The following is a 21,118-nucleotide window of genomic DNA, read 5'->3' as shown; positions in this document are numbered from 1 at the left end:
GAAAAAGTTTCTTGCTATCCACCCTGTCTATACCTCTCATGATTTTGTACACCTCAATCAGGTCCCCCCTCAACCTCCGTCTTTCTAATGAAAATAATCCTAATCCACTCAACCTCTCTTCATAGCTAGCGCCCTCCATACCAGGCAACATCCTGGTGAACCTCCTCTGCACCCTCTCCAAAGCATCTACATCCTTTTGGTAATGTGGCGACCAGAACTGCACGCAGTATTCCAAATGTGGCCGAACCAAAGTCCTATACAACTGTAACATGACCTGCCAACTCTTGTACTCAATACCCCGTCCGATGAAGGAAAGCATGCCGTATGCCTTCTTGACCACTCTATTGACCTGCGTTGCCACCTTCAGGGAACAATGGACCTGAACACCCAAATCTCTCTGTGCATCAATTTTCCCCAGGACTTTTCCATTTATTGTATAGTTCACTCTTGAATTGGATCTTCCAAAATGCATCACCTCGCATTTGCCCGGATTGAACTCCATCTGCCATTTCTCTGCCCAACTCTCCAATCTATCTATATTCTGCTGTATTCTCTGACAGTCCCCTTCACTATCTGCTACTCCACCAATCTTAGTGTCGTCTGCAAACTTGCTAATCAGACCACCTATACTTTCCTCCAAATCATTTATGTATATCACAAACAACAGTGGTCCCAGCACGGATCCCTGTGGAACACCACTGGTCACACGTCTCCATTTTGAGAAACTCCCTTCCACTGCTACTCTGTCTCCTGTTGCCCAGCCAGTTCTTTATCCATCTAGCTAGTACACCCTGGACCCCATGCGCCTTCACTTTCTCCATCAACCTACCATGGGGAACCTTATCAAACGCCTTACTGAAGTCCATGAATATGACATCTACAGCCTTTCCCTCATCAATCAACTTTGTCACTTCCTCAAAGAATTCTATTAAGTTGGTAAGACATGACCTTCCCTGCACAAAACCATGTTGCCTATCACTGATAAGCCCATTTTCTTCCAAATGGGAATAGATCCTATCCCTCAGTATCTTCTCCAGCAGCTTCCCTACCACTGACGTCCGGCTCACCGGTCTATAATTACCTGGATTATCCCTGCTACCCTTCTTAAACAAGGGGACAACATTAGCAATTCTCCAGTCCTCCGGGAACTCACCCGTGTTTAAGGATGCTGCAAAGATATCTGTTAAGGCCCCAGCTATTTCCTCTCTCGCTTCCCACAGTAACCTGGGATAGATCCCATCCGGACCTAGGGACTTGTCCACCTTAATGCCTTTTAGAATACCCAACACTTCCTCCTTCCTTATGCCGACTTGACCTAGAGTAATCAAACATCTGTTCCTAACCTCAACATCCGTCAAGTCCCTCTCCTCGGTGAATACCGATGCAAAGTACTCGTTTAGAATCTCACCCATTTTCTCTGACTCCACGCATAATTTTCCTCCGTTGTCCTAGAGTGGGCCAATCCTTTCTCTAGTTACCCTCTTGCTCCTTATATATGAATAAAAGGCTTTGGGATTTTCCTTAACCCTGTTTGCTAAAGATATTTCATGACCCCTTTTAGCCCTCTTAATTCCTCGTTTCAGATTGGTCCTACATTCCCGATGTTCTTCCAAAGCTTCGTCTTTCTCCAGCCGCCTAGACCTTATGTATGCTTCCTTTTTCCTCTTAGCTAGTTTCACAATTTCACCTGTCATCCATGGTTCCCTAATCTTGCCATTTCTACCCCTCATTTTCACAGGAACATGTCTCTCTTGCACGCTAATCAACCTCTCTTTAAAAGCCTCCCACATATCAAATGTGGATTTACCTTCAAACAGCTGCTCCCAATCTACATTCCCCAGCTCCTGCTGAATTTTGGTATAGTTGGTCTTCCTCCAATTTAGCACTCTTCCTTTAGGACCACTCTCGTCTTTGTCCATGAGTATTCTAAAACTTACGGAATTGTGATCACTATTCTCAAAGTAGTCCCCTACTGAAACTTCAACCACCTGGCCGGGCTCATTCCCCAACACCAGGTCCAGTATGGCCCCTTCCCGAGTTGGACTATTTACATACTGCTCTAGAAAACCCTCCTGGATGCTCCTTACAAATTCTGCTCCATCTAGACCTCGAACACTAAGTGAATCCCAGTCAATGTTGGGAAAATTAAAATCTCCTATCACCACCACCCTGTTGCTCCTACATCTTTCCATAATCTGTTTACATATTTGTACCTCTATCTCAGCTCACTGTTGGGAGACCTGTAGTACAGCCCCAAAATTGAAGTAGGCAGATATCGCCACGAGAGGTGAATGTCCCCTGTCGCCCGGCTTTCCCCCAGGATCTGCGCATGATTGCCCTCCAGGACATCCCAGAAAACCCTGCGGTACTTCACGGTCAACCCGTCCAGCCCCGGGGATTTGCCCCTCGAGAGATGATCAGAGGGCGCCGGTCAGCTTCACCAACCTAAGCAGTGCCTCCCGTCCTTTGGCACCCTCCGGGCTGACCTTCGGTAGGTCCTCCCACAAGACTTTGCGCACGTCCTCGCTCGACAGATCCAGAGAGAACAACGTGCCGTAATAGGTACGAACCACGAGGCCCCTTTCCTCTGGATCATATCCTTCCTATAGTGTGGCAGAGTGAGTTCTCCCGACACCGGGTGCTGGTCCGGGCATGACTCCAGCTGCATGGAGGCTGCTGAGACACAGGAGATGTACTCCTGCGAAATGTAGAGGCGGTTGATTCGGGACTCTCCTCCAGATCTCCAGGTGAAGACGCTGGAGTCGGGATGGAGATTCCGCCAGACATCCACCAAGCCAAGGGAATTGATTCGTTCCCTCAACTTCTCCACCAACGCTTGGCCATACTGGGGACCGGAACGATCCCTCCCCTCAAGGGTGCAGTTAAAATTCCCTCCCCTCCCGCCTCCCCCCACTCCCCCATCCTGAGGATGATGCACTCGCCGCTATTAATGGACCTCAAGGCAGCGGACATTTCTTTAAAGAAGCGCGCTTGAAACATGCCTGGGCACATTTCACGTTCACACAGTGGAGCAGCACGCCACCCAGGCAAATCGCGAGTGGGAGCAAGCAGCCCAGCACAAGATCCTTGATCCTCCAAGACATCTGGCCGAATTTTCCACTAGAAATAGGGGTGAGGTAACTTGTGTAGACTCCACCCTGCCGCTCCAGGAACCAGGTGGCTTCATCTGCCAGAACGGTGTGGGTTTCCTGCAGAAAACTCACCGCACACCTTCCTTCCCTGAGGACTAAGATTGTGAAATCTGTGGAGAGACCCCCTGCTGCTGTGGATGTTGAGGCTGGCTGTGGTTATCTTCATGTCAGGATTTAAGAACTTTTGTCACCAAAACACCTCATCGTGAGGAGGGAGTGGCAGTACTTGTTGCCAATTGCTCCCTGAGCAACCCAGAGAGGAATGCCTTGAACTGGCTTTGTGCGGCCGTTTTCACGACCGTGCCCTTCCCCATCTTTTTGAGGGCAGTACAGACTGATCTGAAGGGCAGCGCCAAATCCGACCACTGGTCGCGGTCCAGCCAAACTTTATTGTGGCAACCCCTGCTAACAGCAAGGAAGTCCCGGAGTTTCGTAATGGGGATAAGAGGAGACTCAGTGGAGGGCACAAGGGAGACCACTGCCTCACTGGCAATCGATTCAATATCGTCCTCAGTGCCCCAGCCAGTCCCCATCCTGCTCCCAGTCGTCACCGCCAGCAGCCAACGCACCCATCACGTTGTGGGACAGATGTCCTGGTCATGCCAGCTGGTCCCACCTCAGTCACAATATCTCCCCCAGGATCAGTGGCAGAGGAGTTCTCCCTGGGCTCCTCTGGCCACCTGTGGTTCAGGACCCCCTCCATCTCCATCCCCATGCTAGTGAGCAGCCCAAGGCTGACGGTTGTTCCCGACTCCGGAAATCCAGCCAGGACCAGAGGTGGAGAGAGGAGGCTGTCTCCCACCCTGCCGGTACCCATGGGCCCAGCAGACAGGGCACTATTAACAGCGTTCAAATTCTGGGTGGCAATAATAGGCGACGGGGTGGCTAACTTTCACAGGTCCCAACTCTACAACCCCCCCCCCCCCCCAAAAACAGGTCACCTGACCTAGCAGCAGATGGAGTGTTGTCTCTTTAGGTGGGGGGGGGGGGGTTTCCACAGGCTCCCCAGCCACAGGCAACCAGCCACTCTCCCCTCCTTGGAAGTTACCAGATTTATAGAGACTTCTTCTCCAACCCCTCCAACCTGAGGGATAGAGGGATCCTGCTCAGGGCTTGAGGACCTGTGCCAGGAAATGGACCCTGTTCCTCAAGGCTTTCATCAGCGAAGGGGCACCTCTTATTCTGGGAGGAGTGCAGAGGCTCAAGACACTTCCATCTCAGTAGAGGTCTCTGCTTCTACCTCCGCTCTCTCCTGCCCAGATTCCTTGGACCCAAGCTCCGCCCCATAGGGCAGGTTGGCTCCCCAGGATCAGGTCTTGGGCTGAGCTCAGGCACAGGTTGTTCCTCCTTGTCCAGGGGCGAGCCTTAAGCTGTTTCATCTTGTGCCTCTAGAACCACCTGTGCAGTGGCTGTTGCAGGCGTAGGGGGAAGTGCGATGGCACCACCCTTGGCTGCTGAGGTGGAGTTGGCAGACTAGAGGTTGGGCCAGCTCTTACATACATGCCCCACCTACTTACAGGCCTGGCACTGTGCCCTGTCCAAGATCCAGAAGACACGGTAGAACTCCACATTGAAATGGCTCTCTGTGATATCCTCCCTTGCAAGCTGCAAAAATAGCTGGTGGCAAAAGGAGTAGACATGTCAAAGGGTGTTCTTCTGAAGGCCGAGCAGAACTGAGATAATCCCTGACCTCATCAGGTGGGGGAGGAAGTGCTTACTGGGAAAGTAGGGTGGGATATTGGACAGTAGAATCTGCTGTGCAGTGGCTCCCAGAGGGTCTACTGGCAGGAACATCCCATCCACAGTGAGTCCCTTGCTCAGGACCAGGGATACTGCCCACTTGGTCTTCAGAAAAAATACAGCCTTCTCATACATTTTTGAAGCTGTGACAATGGTAGGGAGGCCGGAAATCTCCTCCGTTGCCTTTACGCAAGCCTCAATAGTCATATTCGGGTGGATGTAACTCTTCTTTCGATACTTTTGCTGTTAAAAGCCTGAATGGTGATGGGGCCATAGGATAGGAAGGTCCCACCACTGGAGAGGATGGGGAATCCATGGGGCTGAAGAGCCACACTCGCTGTTTGCTGAAAAAGAAAAAATAGAAAATAAGTTAGTAACACAAATACTTATGGTGGGGGAGTTATGGCAAGGGTGGGGGGGGGTTAAGAGGCTGAGAGAGAGGAAGGCCTGAAGGAATCCATCTTCGCACTGAGAGCAGTCTCTTCATTGGTCTTCTGCTTAGGGGTGTGGGGACAGGGTGTTGTCTTCATTTGGGACAGCTGAAACTGCCCAGGCACACTCCTCTAATGTTATGAGACGAAATCTCTTGTCCCAGGCAAGGTAGTTGGGGTGGGGATGGAGCTCCATTTTCAATGGTGTCAGACAACACAGGAGTCCCTGATTGATCCAAGCAGCCCCACCAGGGCCTCTTTGCACTGCCCCCACCCCCCCCAACAATCAATAAAAATGGCTTGGATGCTCAACAAACTTACAACAGAACTTTCAGTTTTTATATCTTCCTGATTCCTTCGTTTGTTGACAAAATAAGTGGAAAAACCTTCCTTTTAGATTCTGTGTCTCCCTTCCTGCAGTAGTTGTCCAGCTTCCAGCACACAACCCACAGTCAGCTGATCCTCGTCGCTCCCTGGTGCGGAGCAGTCCCGATCAGGCAACAGCCAACCCAGTCCTGTCCTGGGAGTGTTTGATGGGAGAGTGGAGAGGGAGCTTTACTCTGTATGTAACCCATTTTGTTATAGCAACAGCTAAATTGAGAGTCCTCCACCTCACTATCCCTGTGCTGTACCTGCCCTGGGAGTGTTTGATGGGAGAGTGTAGAGAAAGCTTTACTCTATTATCATTTTGTACCTGCTCGAAGTTTTTGGTGCTGACAAGTGTTCTATTCCTTGCAACAGCAGTCCATGCCTTGATAAGTATAATTTTCAAACATAAAAGCAATTTTAAGGCTGACGCTTCACTGCAGTGCTGAGGGAGCGCTGCACTGTTGGAAGTGTAGTCTTTTGGATGAGGCATGAAACCAAGGCCCCATCTGCTTGCTTGGGTGGATGGCACTATTTCAAAGAAGAGCAGGGGAGTTATCACCAGTGTCCTGGCCAACATTTACCCCTCAATAGACTTCACAGAAACGCATTATCTGGTCACATTGCTGTTTGTGGGAGTTTGCTGTGTGCAAATTGGCTGCAGCGTTTCCTACTATACAACAGTGACTACATTACAACAGGTACTTCATTGTCTGTAAAGTGCTTTCAGACATCTGGTGGTCATGAAAAGTGCTATATAAATGTTTTTGATCACTCTGATCCTTCATCTTGTCAGGTGCTTCATCCAGTATCGGAAGCTGCCAGTCCCAAGCTGTTCCTAATCCGCAGTACTACGATGAAGTCTATTTCGACTCTGACTCTGAGGCTGAAAATGAACAGAGTAAGACTCCACTTCTTCTACTACCTTACTTGCAGTCAGAAGGTCTTCATACTTGGGAACACACTTGATAACATGGACTTTGTTACAGGCCTAAGGGTTTTCTGTGATCCCTAAATCTGAAAGCACCAGAGGTCTGATATTGGCCAGGTTTACCACAACCTGATGTTTGGATTCCTGCACATGCTTTAGTTTTACTTTGGTTAAGAATGATTTATTATTGGTTATTGTGAAGGAAAATCTGCGCATTGCCAATGGCCTCAGTGCCCAAGGCTAGGAAAAAAGGTTGATTTCAGGCTTGCCCGCAATGCCTTCTTCAGTTAAATAGCCTGCCAATTTTCACTATAATATTCAGGCATGAAGATAAATCACTTGGACAAGGTACTAAGGGCTGCTGGCTCTGTGGAAGCATGTCCCAGTGGGGGGTCAGCTTCTTCAGAGGAAGAGCAGAAAATGGGGAAGGATGGGGAATTTGCTGACTGTATATAGCCCGCATTGGGGTTGAATTTGGGTAATGCTGCTGTAAACATTAGGATCTAAGATATATGGAGTTTTAAAAATTCATTCCCTGTATGTGGGGTCTCTGGCAACGCCAACATTTATTGCCTCATTGTCCTTGAGGTGGTGGTGAACCGCCACCTTGAATACAACTTGCTAGGCCATTTCAGAAGGCAGATAAGAGCCAATCACATTGCTGTGGGTCCAGAGTCACATGTAGGTCAGACCGGGTAAGAACGTCCGATTTCCTTCCCTAAAGGGCATTCGTGAAACAGATGGGTTTTAACAATAATCCGGTAGTCTCATGGTCACCATTACTGAGACTATCTTTTTATTCCATATTTTTTGAATTATCTGAATTTAAATTATCTAGCTGCTGTGCTGGGATTTGACCTCAAGTCTCTGATTCATTAGTCCAGGCCTCTAGATTACTATTCCAGTAACATAACTACTTTGGTACTGTACATAGAAACATAGGAGCAGGAGTAGGCCATTCGGCCCTTCGAGCCTGCTCTGCCATTCAATACGATCATAGCTGATCATCCAAACTCGGTACCCTGTTCTCGCTTTCTCCCCGCATCCCTTCATTCCTTTAGCCCTAAGAACTATATCGAACTCTTTCTTGAATATATTTAATGATTTGGCCTCAACTTGCTTTCCGTGGTAGAGAATTCCACAGGTTCACCACTCTCTGGGTGAAGAAATCTTTCTTCATCTCAGTCCGAAGTGGCTTACCCCTTTATCCTTGGACTGTGACCCCCGCCATCGGGAACATCCTTCCTGCATCTACTCTGTCCAGTCCTGTTAGTATTTTGTAGGTTTCTATGAGATCTCCTCTCATTCTTCTAAACTCTAGCGAATACAAGCCTAATCGACCCAATCTTTCTCCATACGTCAGTCCTGCCATCCCAGGAATCAGTCTGGTGAACCTTCGCTGCACTCCCTTCATAGCAAGAACATCCTTCCTCAGATAAGGAGACCAAAACTGTACACAATACTCAAGGTGTGGTCTCACCATGGCCTTGTATAATTGCAGCAAGACATCCTTGCTCCTGTACTCGAATCCTCTCGCTATGAAGGCCAACATACTATTTGCCGACTTAACTGCCTGCTGCACCTGCATGCTTACTTTCAGCGACTGGTGCACAAGGACACGCAGGTCTCGCTGCACCGCCCCCTTTCCCAATCTATCGCCGTTCAGATAATCTGTCTTTTTGTTTTTGCCTCCAAAGTGGATAACCTCACATTTATCCACATTATACTGCATCTGCCATGTATTTGCCCACTCACTCAACCTGTCCAAATCACACTGGAGCTTCTCTGCATCCTCACAGCTCACACTCCCACCCAGCTTTGTGTCGTCTGCAAACTTGGATATATTGCACATAATTCCTTCATCTATATCATTAATATATATTGTGAATGGCTGGGTTCCTAGCACTGATCCCTGCGGTACCCCACTAGTCACTGCCTACTACTCAGAAAAAGACCTGTTTATTCCTACTCTTTGTTTCCTGTCTGCCAACCAGTTCTCTATCCATGTCAGTACCTTGCCCCCAATCCCACGGGCTTTAATTTTGCAAACTGATCTCTTAAGTGTGACTTTATCAAAAGCCTTCTGAAAGTCCAAATACACCACATCCACTGGTTCTCCCTTATCTATTTTACTAGTTACATCCTCAAAAGAATTCCAGTAGATTTGTCCAGCATGATTTCCCTTTCGTAAATCCATGCTGAATTTGTCCGATCCTGTCACTGTTTTCCAAGTGCTCTGCTATTACATCTCTTATAATGGACTCTAGCATTTTTCCCACTGCTGATGTCAGGCTAACTGGTCTATAATTCCCTGTTTTCTCTCTATCTCCTTTTTTTAAATAGTGGGGTTACATTAGCTACCGTCCAATCTGTTGGAACTGTTCCAGAGTCTATATAATTTTGAAAAATGACCTGCAATGCATCTACTATTTCTAGGGCCACTTCCTTAAGTACTCTGGGATGTAGTTTATCAGGCCCTGGGGATTTATCAGCCTTGAATTTCCCTAACACAATTTTCCTACTAATACTGATTTCATACAGTTCCTCCTTCTCACTTGACCCTATGTACCCCAACATTTCTGGGAGGGAATTTGTGTCCTCCTTTGTGAAGACTGAACCAAAGTATGTATTTAATTGGTCTGCCATTTCTTTGTTCCCCATTATAAATTCCCCGTTTCTGACTGTAAGGGACCTACATTTGTCTTCACTAATCTTTTTCTCTTCAAATATCTATAGAAGCTTTTACAGTCAGTTTTTATGTTCTCTGCAAGCTTACTCTCATACTCTATTTTCCCCTTCTTAATTCCTTGGTCCTCCTTTGCTGAATTCTAAACTGCTCCCAATCCTCAGGTTTGCTGCTTGTTTTGAACATTTTATATTTCTCTTCCTTGGATCTAATACTATCCCTAATTTCTTTTGTAAGCCACGGTTGAGCCACCCTTCCTGTTTTATTTTTGCGCCAGACAGGAATGAACAATTGTTGTAATTCATCCATGCGCTCTTTAAATGCTCGCCATTGCCTATCCACTGTCAACCATTTAAGTAACGTTCCCCAATCTATCATAGCCTGCTCTAACCTCATACCTTCATAGTTTCCTTTATTTAAATTCAGGACCTTAGTCTCGGAATCAACTGTCTCACTGTCCATCTTAATGAGAATTCTATCATGTTATTGAGCACCAGAAGACTCATCTGTTGCCTCCAAATACTGCGTCTAAATTCTGTCATTGGATGATCAGTACACAGAGGTACCAATGCCTCTGTGGCATTCAGGGGTCAGTGTCCCTCCGCAGTAGGAGTCGGGGGTCAGTGTCCCCCCACCCAGGAGGAGGGGGGAGATGTCCATGTTGGGTCTGGTTCAAGGCCTTCACCACGTCCACAGCCTGCAGACTTGCTGCCAGTGCCACTGCTGCTCTGAGCACTTGGAGAAGTGGCTTGCCCCTTTTGTTTCCCGTCATGCGAGTAGTGTCTTTTTTTATTTGTTCTTGGGATGTGAGCGTCACTAGCTAGGCAAACATTTGTTGTCCAAGCTTAATTGCCCTTGAAGGTGGTGGTGAACCACCTTCTTGAACTGCTGCAGTCTATTGGGGTAGGTATACTCACAGTACTGTTAGGAAGGGAGTTCCAGGATTTTGGAACAGCGATGTAGTTCCAAGTCAGGATGGTGTGTGACTTGGGAAACTTGCAGATGGTGAGGTTCCCATGCATCTGCTGCCCTTGTCCTTCTAGTTAGTAGAGGTCACAAGTTTGGAAGGTGCTGTCGAAGGAGGCTTGGTGCATTGCTGCAGTGCATCTTGCAGACTGTACACGCTACTGCCGCTCTGCGCTGATGGTCGATGGAGTGAATGTTTTGAGTGGTGGATGGCGTGCCAATCAAGCAGGCAGCTTTGTCCTGGACCCAACTCCAAACCTTTTCTGAAGGTAGGAATTCTGTGCACCTCAAGGGTTAGGTGAGTCCAGTCAAAATAACCTTTCTTCAGATTTTTTAGATGATGTGTTTTTGTAAGTTTGCCAGTTTTTGTTGCTTGGCAGGTGCCCTCGAGCTAAGTTTCTCCCCTTGCAATTGATGCTCCAGTAACATCCCGTGGAGAATGTGCAAGTGACTTGTTGGGAAACAACACAAACTACAAATTTCAAAGGACCAAGAAGTGTTTTGGAGTCATAAGACGCTGGCAAATCTCAATCTCAGCCTTTTTAATAGAGCACAGTGGGGTGTGTGGGAAGTACCCTTTAGCCGAGTGACTTCAAAGGGCCACTTGGGGCTTTATATGTGGATGACACAAGTGTGATGGTATAGTGGTTATTTAGTGGGCTAATCATCTAGAAAAGGTGAGTTGAAATCTCACCACGTAGGTTGAGAATTTAAATTCAGTTTAAAAACAATCTGGAAATAAAAAGTGACCAAGAAGCTATTGAATCGTTGTTATTAAAAACCCAATTGGTTCTGATTGGGAGGAAACGTGCTATCCTTACCCAGTCTCGCCTACATGTGACTCTAAGTCACCACACCAATGGGGTTAACTCTAAATGCCATCTAAAATGGCCCAGCAAGCCACTCAGTTTTATCAAAGCATTACAAAGAAGGCACAGCGCAACATTCTCGGAGCTAATTATGCAGGCCCCCACCTGTCAAGAATGAGGCCACATTAATTTTGCCACGTGGACATTAAATTTCAAATTGTTGCTGGAAAGAAGAGAAGGCCTGTGACAAGGGGTTGCCAGGTCCCTGGCTGGAAAGACGTTTTTGCATTTAGCAGACAGTGTTTGGAATAAAGCAGCTATCCCCTGCTCCAATACAATCCACAAGCAGACATGGTCAAACCAGTTAGTCACATGACTAACCTGCTTGGCAGACTGGGTTTTTTTCTGAATTGTACAGTTTGAACTGAGATTCGGCAGAAAGCTGTTTGCTCCTAGATTGAAAATACCTCTCCTGGCTGGCTCACCACAGCCTCTCCTGTCTGCTCCCATCTCTTTCTCACGGAACTCCAAAACCCACTGAAGACACATGAACCCAAAGCGAAAAAAGTCTCCTACAGTGAACAAGGTTTAAGAATACTGGGCCCCAACAAAAAGCAAGCTCTACCTACAATCAAGGACTCTACAGCGAGTTTGAAGCACAGTAACAAAAAAACCCTCTTCAGAGATAGCCTCAAACTTTTCCACTTTATTTTTCTTCTCTTTCTGTCCCTATCTGCATGCGTGCTAGCGTGGGCGCATTGTGTATCTTTAGGCGTTAACCGAAATTAGAGTTTAAGTTTAATAAATTTCAGCCTTTTTTCTTGAAACCTAAGAAGGCCTGTTTCTGCTGGTTTCTTTACCTTCTAATTGGAAAGCGGTGAGCAAGGATTCACCAAGGGGAAGCTAAAAACAGGGTGTATTTAAAATTAAACCCTGTTACAGTAAGACCAGGTGAAGGCTGAAAGGGAACCCTAGACCTCTTTCTCACCTGGTCATAACAGAGCTAAAATGGGCAATAAATACCAGCCTTGCTGGTGATGCCCAAATCCTGTGAATGAATAATGATACAAAAAAATTACAATTTCTACAGAAATATGAACTGAAACATCTGATCAGCATTAATTTTATTTTTCTTATAAATTTGGGGATTGCTTCTCTTCCACTGCAATTCAGAAATGAATTTTATGACACTCAGGACAGCCACACTAAATGTTGCCCTAATCCTTGCAGAAGAATGTGATTCAAAGAAGAAACGAAAGAGGCAGAAAGTTCTGACAAATGACGAACTGTTGTATGATCCGAATCAAGATGACCGTGACCAGGCTTGGGTTGACCAGCAGAGGAGAGGGTGAGTGAATCGTATTTCTTTGCTTCGTGTTGAAGGAGGCGACTTTCTCCTTAGCATCAGCTTCTTGAGGTGATCTCTGGTGCCAGCTCAGTAGAGTTCTGGAATAATTAGTACAATGTTTTAGAATTGGATGTTACCATTCTGGGTTTGGGATACCAGACGGTTGGTTGTTTTGGTGACTGATGGAAGGGGGAGGGGGGTGGAAATTGGTTGAGGCTATGATGCTGTCTCCTCCCTGTGCTTTCAGGGATAACCTGGGGTGGTTGGAAGGGTGTGTGATTGCTGAGGGCAGTAAAGGGATACTTGGGAAATGGGCAAGAACGAGGATGGAAGCTAAAGAAACATCAGTCCCCAGGAGCCTGTGGCATCTAAGTACTGACACGGATCCAAGTCTCAAAGCTAGAGAGGAATGAACCATGAGGAAATATCAGTTATGGTGCAGTTTGCTTTATGCTCCCAAATCATGTGGTCTCACCAGCTAATGAGATTGGCTGGTGACTGATTGAGAAGATCTGAGGTGGCAAATTTTGCTTTTAAAAAAATAAAAGTACTTTGGGGATAGCTGGCTGATAGGGAAGAGCAGAGGGTTTGGGGGTTTCAGGATCATAGCATCACAAGTGGATCAGGCCCTGAAGAAAACTAATAAAATTTAAATTTTCTGACTAGGTGTAGAATATAAAAGTTAGGATGTAATGGTGAATCTAATATAAAACATCTAAGACCTAACTCCCAACATTCTTGTTTGTAGGTATCGTGGGCTCAATAACCAGTCAAACCAGTCAGAAACCGCACCTGTACCAACCAGCGATGCAGTTCTGAACTGTCCAGCATGTATGACAACACTATGTCTGGACTGCCAGCGGTAAGCAGCAGCCATTAGCTCTTGTGAAGATGCCAGGCCCAGAACCAGTCAAAATGCTCTGTTTCAGTTCGTGTTATCTGTCGGGGGACTTAACTGGCCCCTAGACTAAGGAGGGATGAGCAGTCAGGGTTCCATCTCTAGTTCAGTGGCCAGGAACCCCTGCATGTTTTGTGGATGCCAGGTAAGATTAGATTGAGACAACAGTGATGCTCCTAACTGTACGGTGACGTGGCAACATTCTCTCTCTTGGGTCACAAATGAGAAGCCGGAGGAATAAATATAATTTTTGAATCTATTACTCGAACAAGAGTCAGCACCTTCGCGGGGGGGTTGGGTGGGAAGATGGTTATATTGTGTGGACAGTCACTCAAACATTGTTCAGATTGGTGTTGCTGTTTGATTTCTCTTGCTTGTGGTTGGCCCAAAAATGGCAGGCACCTAAACTAGCACTTAACGTGGCATTCCCCATTTAAAGGACACTGTAAGGTATCTCGGCTAATTTTCATCATTGTATTGTCTTTGTAAATAAACATTAATCTGTGCCACTGTTCCTTTAAGCTCTCCAGTATAGTTCTACACCCACTCTCTTTATTTCAGGTACATCAGTGTGTGTATTAAGCAGAGTATTGGGGCGGGGTGGGGGGGGTGTGGTTACTGAGGAGACGCAATGTCTGACATTCATAGGCAAAAATAGTTTTGACAGGTTTCTTCAACTGTCATTTATAGGAGATTCACCTTTAGTAAGGTAATGGCACGTTTAACATCTACATAGTGTTTCACAGGTCATTAAACTCTTCATTTGAAGAAGGAAAGACTGGCATGACCTCAGGATGCCCTAAAGTTCTTCACATCAAATTAAGTACTTTCGAAGTTGACAAGAAAACCCTATATGCCAAATGGAAAATATTAATTTAATCGGTTGGAAACTCACATTAGACTTTTAATGGAAAAATGCTATAAGTTAACTTTTGAAAAAACAGGCAGCCAAGACAGCCACTGCAATTTACATTTGAAAAACCAGGGGATTAAACTGGAGACGGAAAGTCTAACCAAGCTCAGCCAACACAATGGCTTGCTGTCAGTGATTGACAATTGTGTTGATAAAGCCATTCTAAGTAACTCAAAGCCATTTCAAAGACTTTGAAAGAGGCAATCCCTCCAAATGTGGATGGATACCATGGGGGACATGTAGCACCTTAAAAAGATTCCAGAAAAAAACCTCAGTGCAGACAGGCAGTAACTGAAAAGCCAGCAACGAAGTGGGCTGTCTCTCTCTCTCCCCCCAGAAAATATTGAGAAGATCTGGCTACAACTGGGAATTCCCTCCCTCCCCCTGCTCCCCAAGACTACAGACTGCTACAGCCAGCAACTAGGGGAAGAAAAACCACCACCCTTCTCCCTTCAAGAGCCCTGAGGAAAGCAAACCTACCGTGTCCGTGGCCCAGCAAGGACGTCAAGACTACAATTTCAGCTGAAGACTGTTGAACTTCTATACTGTATTTAAATTCCATTTATTCCAGACTTTAATCCAACCACCAAATTTGTTTCCCTCTTATCTGTATGTGTGACTCTCGTGTGAATGTGTAGTGTATTTTTAGTATTTTAAATCGGGTTAGAGTGTTGTGTAATAAACCTATCTCTTTAAACTCAAGAAAACCTGTCGGATTCTTTTGCAATCACGTTAGAGGAACAGGAGCAAATGCTCACTGAGTTGGTAAGCACAACCACTGTGTTAAAAAAGGATAAATCCTGTTGCAGTCAAACAAGAGAAGGGTGAAAGTGCAGCCTGAGACCCCCCTCCTCATCTGGCTTTAACAAAGTAAAAACAGGAAATACTGAACAGGTCAGGCAGGCAGCAACCATGGAGAGAGAAACCGAGTTAATGTTTCAGGATTTTTTTTATTTCCCTCAAGGGATGTGGGCAGCATTTGTTGCCCATCCCTAATTTCCCTTGAGAAGTTGGTGGTGAGCAGCCTTCTTGAACCGTTGCAGTTTTTGTGATGTAGGTACATGAACAGTGCTGTTCGGAGGGAGTTCCAGGATTTTGACCCAGTGACAGCGAAGGAACAGCAATCTAGTTCCAAGTCAGGATGGCTTGTGGCTTGGACCAGAACTTGTAGGTGGTGGTGTTCCCCATGCATCTGCTGCCCTTGTCCTGGTGGTAGAGGTTCTGGGTTTGGAAGGTGCTGTCGAAGGAGGCGTGGTGAATTACTGCATATAGGGTACACACTGCTGCCACTGTCATTAGTGGAGGGAGTGAATGTGTAATGTGATAAATGGGGTGCCAATCAAATGGGCTGCCTCGTCCTGGATGATGTTGAGCTTCCTGTGTGGTGTTGGGGCTGCACCCATCCAGGCAAGTGAGAGTATTCCATTACACTCCTGACTTATACCTTGTAGATGATGACAGGCTTTGGGGAGTCAGGAGGTAGGTTACTCGCTGCAGAATTCCCAGCCTTGGACCTGCTCTTGTAGCCACAGTAATTGTGTTCAGTTTCTGGTCAATGCTAACCCCCAGGATGTTGGGATGCTGTTGAATGTCAACAGGAGATGGTTAGATTCTCTCTCGTTGGAGATGGTCATTGCCTAGCACTTAAGTGGCAAGTAACATTTGTGCCATACATCAGCCCAAGCCTGAATGTTGTCCAGGTCTTGCTGCATATGGACACAGACTGCTTCACTATATGAGGAGTTGCAAATGATACTGAACATTATACAATCATCGGGCATCCCCATTTCTGACTTTATGATTGAGGGAAGGTCATTGATGAAGCAGCTGAAGATGGTTGGGCTGAGACACTACCCTAAGGAAATCCTGCAGTGATGTCCTGGAGCTGAGATGATTAGTCTCCAACAACCGCAATCATCTTCCTTTTGTGCTAGTTTTGACTCCAACCAGTGGAGCATTTTCCCTCTTACTTTTCATCAAAGTGGTAGGGAGGGTATTCCAGAGCTTGGGGCCTAGGTACCTGAAGGCACAGCCAACAATGGTGCAGCAATTAAAATGAGGGATGTTAAGGAGCCTGAATTATGAGTGCAGGTATCCTGGTGCATTGTGCAGCTGGAGGAAATCACAAAGATAGGGAGGGACAAGGCCATGGCAGGATTTGAAAAGAATGAGAATTTTAAAATCAAGAATTTGTTTGCGGAGGAGCCAGTGTAGGTCAGCGAGCACAGGGGTGATGAGGGAATGGGACTTGGTGCAAAGTAAGACATGGGCAGCAGAGTTTTGGATTACCTCAAGTTTACACAGTGTAGAATGTGGGACACCAGCTGGGATTGCAGCGGAGTAGTCAAGTTTGGAGGCCCAGCCGTGGGGAAACAACCTCTCCAGTGTCTCAATCAGCTCTTATTCTTCTAAACTCCATAGAGTACATGCCCAGTTTACTCAACCGCTCGTCATAGAACAATGCTCTTATTCCAGGAACCAATCTAGTGAACCTTCACTGTACCTCTTCCAATGTACGTATATTCTACCTTGAATATGTGCACAGTACTCCAGGTGGGGTCTCACCTGTGCCCTATACAATTGTAGCAAGACTTCCATTCCAATCCCCTTGCAGTGAAGGCCACTGCCATTTGTCCTCCTAATTGCTTGGTGTACTTGCATGTTAACTTTGTGTTTCTTGTACACCCATCTCTCTCTCATTGGTTACAAGTACATGCCTGTTAAAATATTTTGCTTTTTAATTCTTACTACCAAAGTCAATAACCACATTTTCCCCACATTACACTCCATCTGCCACTTTGTTGCCCACTCACTTAACCTGTCAATATCTCTTTGCTGCCTCTTTGTGTCATCAGTTTGCATTGCCCCTTCGTTTTGTATCTGCAAATTTGGATACATTATTCTTGGTCTCTTTGTCTAAGACTTTGATCTAGATGAGGCCTGAGCACTGATCCTTGCGGCACTCCAATAGTTGCAGCTTGCCTACTTGAAAATACCCCATTTATTTCTACTCTCTACCTTTTAACAAATCTTTCATCCATGCTAATATATTACCCCCAACTCCATGAGCCTTTGTGTATTAACCTTTTTTTGTGGTACCTTATTGAATGCCTTTGGAAGGTTGAGCAGTGGTGACAGACAAGCAGCATAGTGGGATGATCTGAGAATGGTTGGTGTTGCTTTTGGCTTCAAGTTTTTCATTCTATTTCCATGCAGTAGACTAGCGTCATCTACATTAGCGACAGGAGCCCTAAGACCTTTTCCAGGTTCGAGGGGCTGAATGGCCTACTCCTGTTTCTACATTCCAACCTAGGGTGTCATGAATGCAGTTCCCAATTTCATGCTTTGGAGCTATGCACATTTGAAAGTGGGTGGTGATTGCATAGGTCATTTAGCACCGATGCAATTACAGACACAAGAAGGAAGCGCTTAACAGAAATGTTATATAAACTTTGACCCTCAGTGTAATAATGTTATCCCCTTTATATTTTCAGGCATGACTTATACAAAGAGCAGTACAGGGCTATGTTTGTGATGAATTGCATCATTAACAGAGGAGAAGTTCTCAAATACAAGGAACCAGCAAACCAGAAGAGAAGGAACAGGTACAAGAGAGTGAAAGGTCCAACGGGAGCGACCTTGCCTGGCTCACCGCTGGACCGAGAGAAGGACGAGATTTACCATCCAGTGCGCTGTGCTGAGTGTTCAGTGGAAGTGGCAGTGTTTGACAAGGATGAAGTGTATCATTTTTTTAATATTCTAGCCAGCCATTGTTAAAAAAAAACAATCCTGCTTATAATTTTTTTAAAAACTTTCACTAATCATAAAAATGGATGTAATCATAAAAACAAATGGTCCTTCCTGGGGTGGAGCAATGCACAATACAGATCAGTGTATTGATTAATTGGCCTGACCCTAAACAGTGCCAGTCTATAATGAAGCCATATAGAGCAAGTCCCATCTGTTTTTTCCTGGTCTGTGCTAAGTTCGCTCTGCAGAACAGCAGTTAGGATCCCCACTACTAACTGCATGAGGACAGGATCTGCTCCCCTTTGTGCCAGCCTCAGTTGCTCACTGGCAAGCCTGGCATGAAAAGAGCATTCATGTTAGATACTAATGCCTCAGCCTTCTCTCTCTCTCTGGGTCTGTGACCGGAAAACAATCCCACCACTGGAAACAGGAGGAGGAGGAACAATTTTAATGCATGATTGGTTTAAATGTTAACTTACTGTTTCTTGTTCTCTTAAAAGCTATGACTAAATAAATTGTTCTGCTGTTTAATGGGTTGGATGCAGCTCATCTTCAGAGAGAAAACCTAACCTATAAAGACAAATTTGTACCACATCTTCAGATTCTTTACTGACTGATAGCAATCAACTGAGAGCCTAGGTTGTCTCACTCTCCATGCTTAGCTTTGAAGACAACTGAATATGGTACATCTAAGATATGGTATTTTATTGAAACTGGGTTAGTGCCTTGATGGCCTAGTGGGTTAAGGGAGTACCCAATGAACTCCTGGTCCCTTCTGATGGGTGAGGTTTAAGTCCTGATCTGTGCAGTTAGCTGATGGCTTCTGCAATTTAGAGGGGGAAAAGCACCAGGTTTCTAGGTCCCTGCTAGAATTGTGTGGAAGCACAGGCTGTGATGCTCTTCATGATAAAATAGCTGCTCCATAGTCTCAATTTGCACAAGAACAGCAGTTAGATCAGGGAGGTACTGATTACCATTACCCAGTGATAGTGCATTGGTGGGTAGGTCAGTGGATGATGGGAAAAGGCTGGCAATGCAAGGTTGTCAACTATTCCTTTCACCAGAACCTCCAGTTGTGCTTTAAATCCCAGACATTTATAATTTACAGTTAGCCTCACTGGCAAAGTATTGTAGTGGAGTAGATGCCATTATTGGAAGGTAGAGGACCAGGGTAGTTCGAGGAAACTGTTTTCTTGATGGTCCAACTCTTACAAATAGTCGGTTTACATAAAAAAAGCAACATACTTGGAGGGGTGAGGGAGTGTGTTTATGCATGTTTCCAATACCTCTCCAGCCTCAAAGCTATTTGAAGCTAATCCAATTATAGTATATTATCTGAAGCTTGACAGCATCATTAAGATAATTTGAGAACACATGCTGCAAATTTGTACCTTCAGTGAGTATTTCCCATTTTTGGTATTTGTCAGCATTGAGAACAAAGATGGGATCCTAATGCTGATTAGTAACTGTTCACTGACAACTGGTTTTGAAATCCCATGACATGACCTGACCACCCTTTATATCTCTTAACTCCAGCCCTACAATCTTCAATGCTGTCTACTCAAATTCTGACCTGTTATGCTGTAATTAAAACCACATGCACTAGCAGTTGTGCTTTCAGCTGCCTCGGCCCTGAACTCTAATTTCCTCTGCCTGCTGAAATGCTCCTTAAAATTCTCTAAGCAAGCCTGATCTAATTCATCCTAATTTTTTAATTCATTGTCAAAGATTTTTTTTCCATATTGCTCCAGGAAGCACCTTGGGATAATTTCACTACATTAGAAGTTATGTAAATACAAGCTGTTATTCCACACACCAAGTCCCATTCGGTCACTGACAGACATTGTCCGATTTTAAAATCCCTCCATAGCCTCAGCCCTTGTCCAGTTCTACAACTGAGATTTGAGGAGGTGACATGGGTCAATGAGTCCAGCATATTTGAGGTAGTCGACATGGAACTTTGTTAAAGGCTTTGCTAAAAATACAAGAAAAAAAAGCAGCATGTTGGATCCAAAATTGGCTCAGTGGCAGGAAGCAAAGGGTAGTTGTAGACAGGTTTATGAGTGGAGGGCTAGTGCTAGCAGGATTCTGCAGTGCTCAGTAGTAGGTCCCTTTCTTTTTGTAGTATACATCAATGATTTAGACTTAAATGAAAGGGAGTGCAATTCAAAAGTTTGCAGATGATACAAAAATTAGCCACGTGCTTGATAGAGAAGAAAGCTGTAGACTGCAGGTAGCTGTCAATGGAATGGTCAGATGGGCAGAAAAGGAATTAAATCCAGAGATTGCAAGGTAAGGCAAGGGAATACAGTGACTGTTAAAATAGAAGTGTAGGAGGAGCAGAGGAACATTGGCATGCATTTTCAGATCATTGAAAGTAGAAGTGGATAAAGGTGGTCGATCCTTTCCTTTATTAGCTGTGACATACTGTATAAGAGGGAGATTATGCTAGAACTGTATAAAACACTAGTTAGGCCACAGCGAGAGTACCACATAGTTCTGGTCACCACATTTACAGGACGATCAAACCAGAAAGGGTACAAAGGTTTATGAGGAAACTGTGAATGGAGAATTTTAGCTAGGAAGATTGGATAGGCTGGGGTTTTCTTTGGAAGAGAGGAGGCTAAGGGGGGGGGGGGGGAGGGAGGAGATTTAATTGTGTAAATAATTGAGGGGCTGAGTAGAGTGGATATGAAGAACCCAGATCCCTTAGAAGTGAACCAACAAGTAGAATTGAGAAATTGTTCCACTCAGAAGGGTGGTGGGGATCTGGAACTGCCTGAAAAAAAAAGTGGCAGTCAGAAACCCTCATGGCATTTAAAGAACTTGGACATGCATTTGAAGTGCTGCAACCTACAGATCAAGAACTCTTTTTGGCAGGCAGACATAATGGACTGAATGGCCTCCTTTTGTACTGTAATGTCTGCAATTCTATGCCTGTGATTCACAAACTCTGGTTTCAAGCATCCAATTTAAGTTGCTCCACCACTGGTGACTGTGCCTTTCAGATGGAATACCTTCCCTCTCCTCCTTTAAGATGTTCTTTAAAACCCACCCCTATACCAAGCTTTTGGTCATCTGACCCAAATCCCATGTGGCAGTGTCAAATTTTGGTTGATAACACCCTT

General features: G+C 45.5%; 1 protein-coding gene across 1 annotated transcript in view; it reads left to right on the top strand.

Annotated features, from left to right (window-relative positions):
• eapp (e2f-associated phosphoprotein) overlaps nucleotides 1-18,584 on the top strand; it is a 37,095-nt gene extending 18,511 nt beyond the window's left edge. The window contains exons 3-6 of the mRNA XM_068048037.1: nucleotides 6,486-6,590; nucleotides 12,312-12,429; nucleotides 13,178-13,291; nucleotides 17,735-18,584. Of these exons, the coding sequence (XP_067904138.1) occupies nucleotides 6,486-6,590; nucleotides 12,312-12,429; nucleotides 13,178-13,291; nucleotides 17,735-18,017 (620 nt within the window). The 3' untranslated portion in view covers nucleotides 18,018-18,584. The remainder of the gene's footprint in view (nucleotides 1-6,485; nucleotides 6,591-12,311; nucleotides 12,430-13,177; nucleotides 13,292-17,734) is intronic.
• The last annotated feature ends 2,534 nt before the right edge of the window (nucleotides 18,585-21,118 follow it).

This window comes from Heterodontus francisci, chromosome 16, assembly GCF_036365525.1.
Source record: "Heterodontus francisci isolate sHetFra1 chromosome 16, sHetFra1.hap1, whole genome shotgun sequence".
In the NCBI taxonomy this organism is placed as follows: domain Eukaryota; kingdom Metazoa; phylum Chordata; class Chondrichthyes; order Heterodontiformes; family Heterodontidae; genus Heterodontus; species Heterodontus francisci.
The sequence above is the reverse complement of the archived record's forward strand: the minus strand, read 5'-3'. Positions and strand labels throughout refer to the sequence as shown.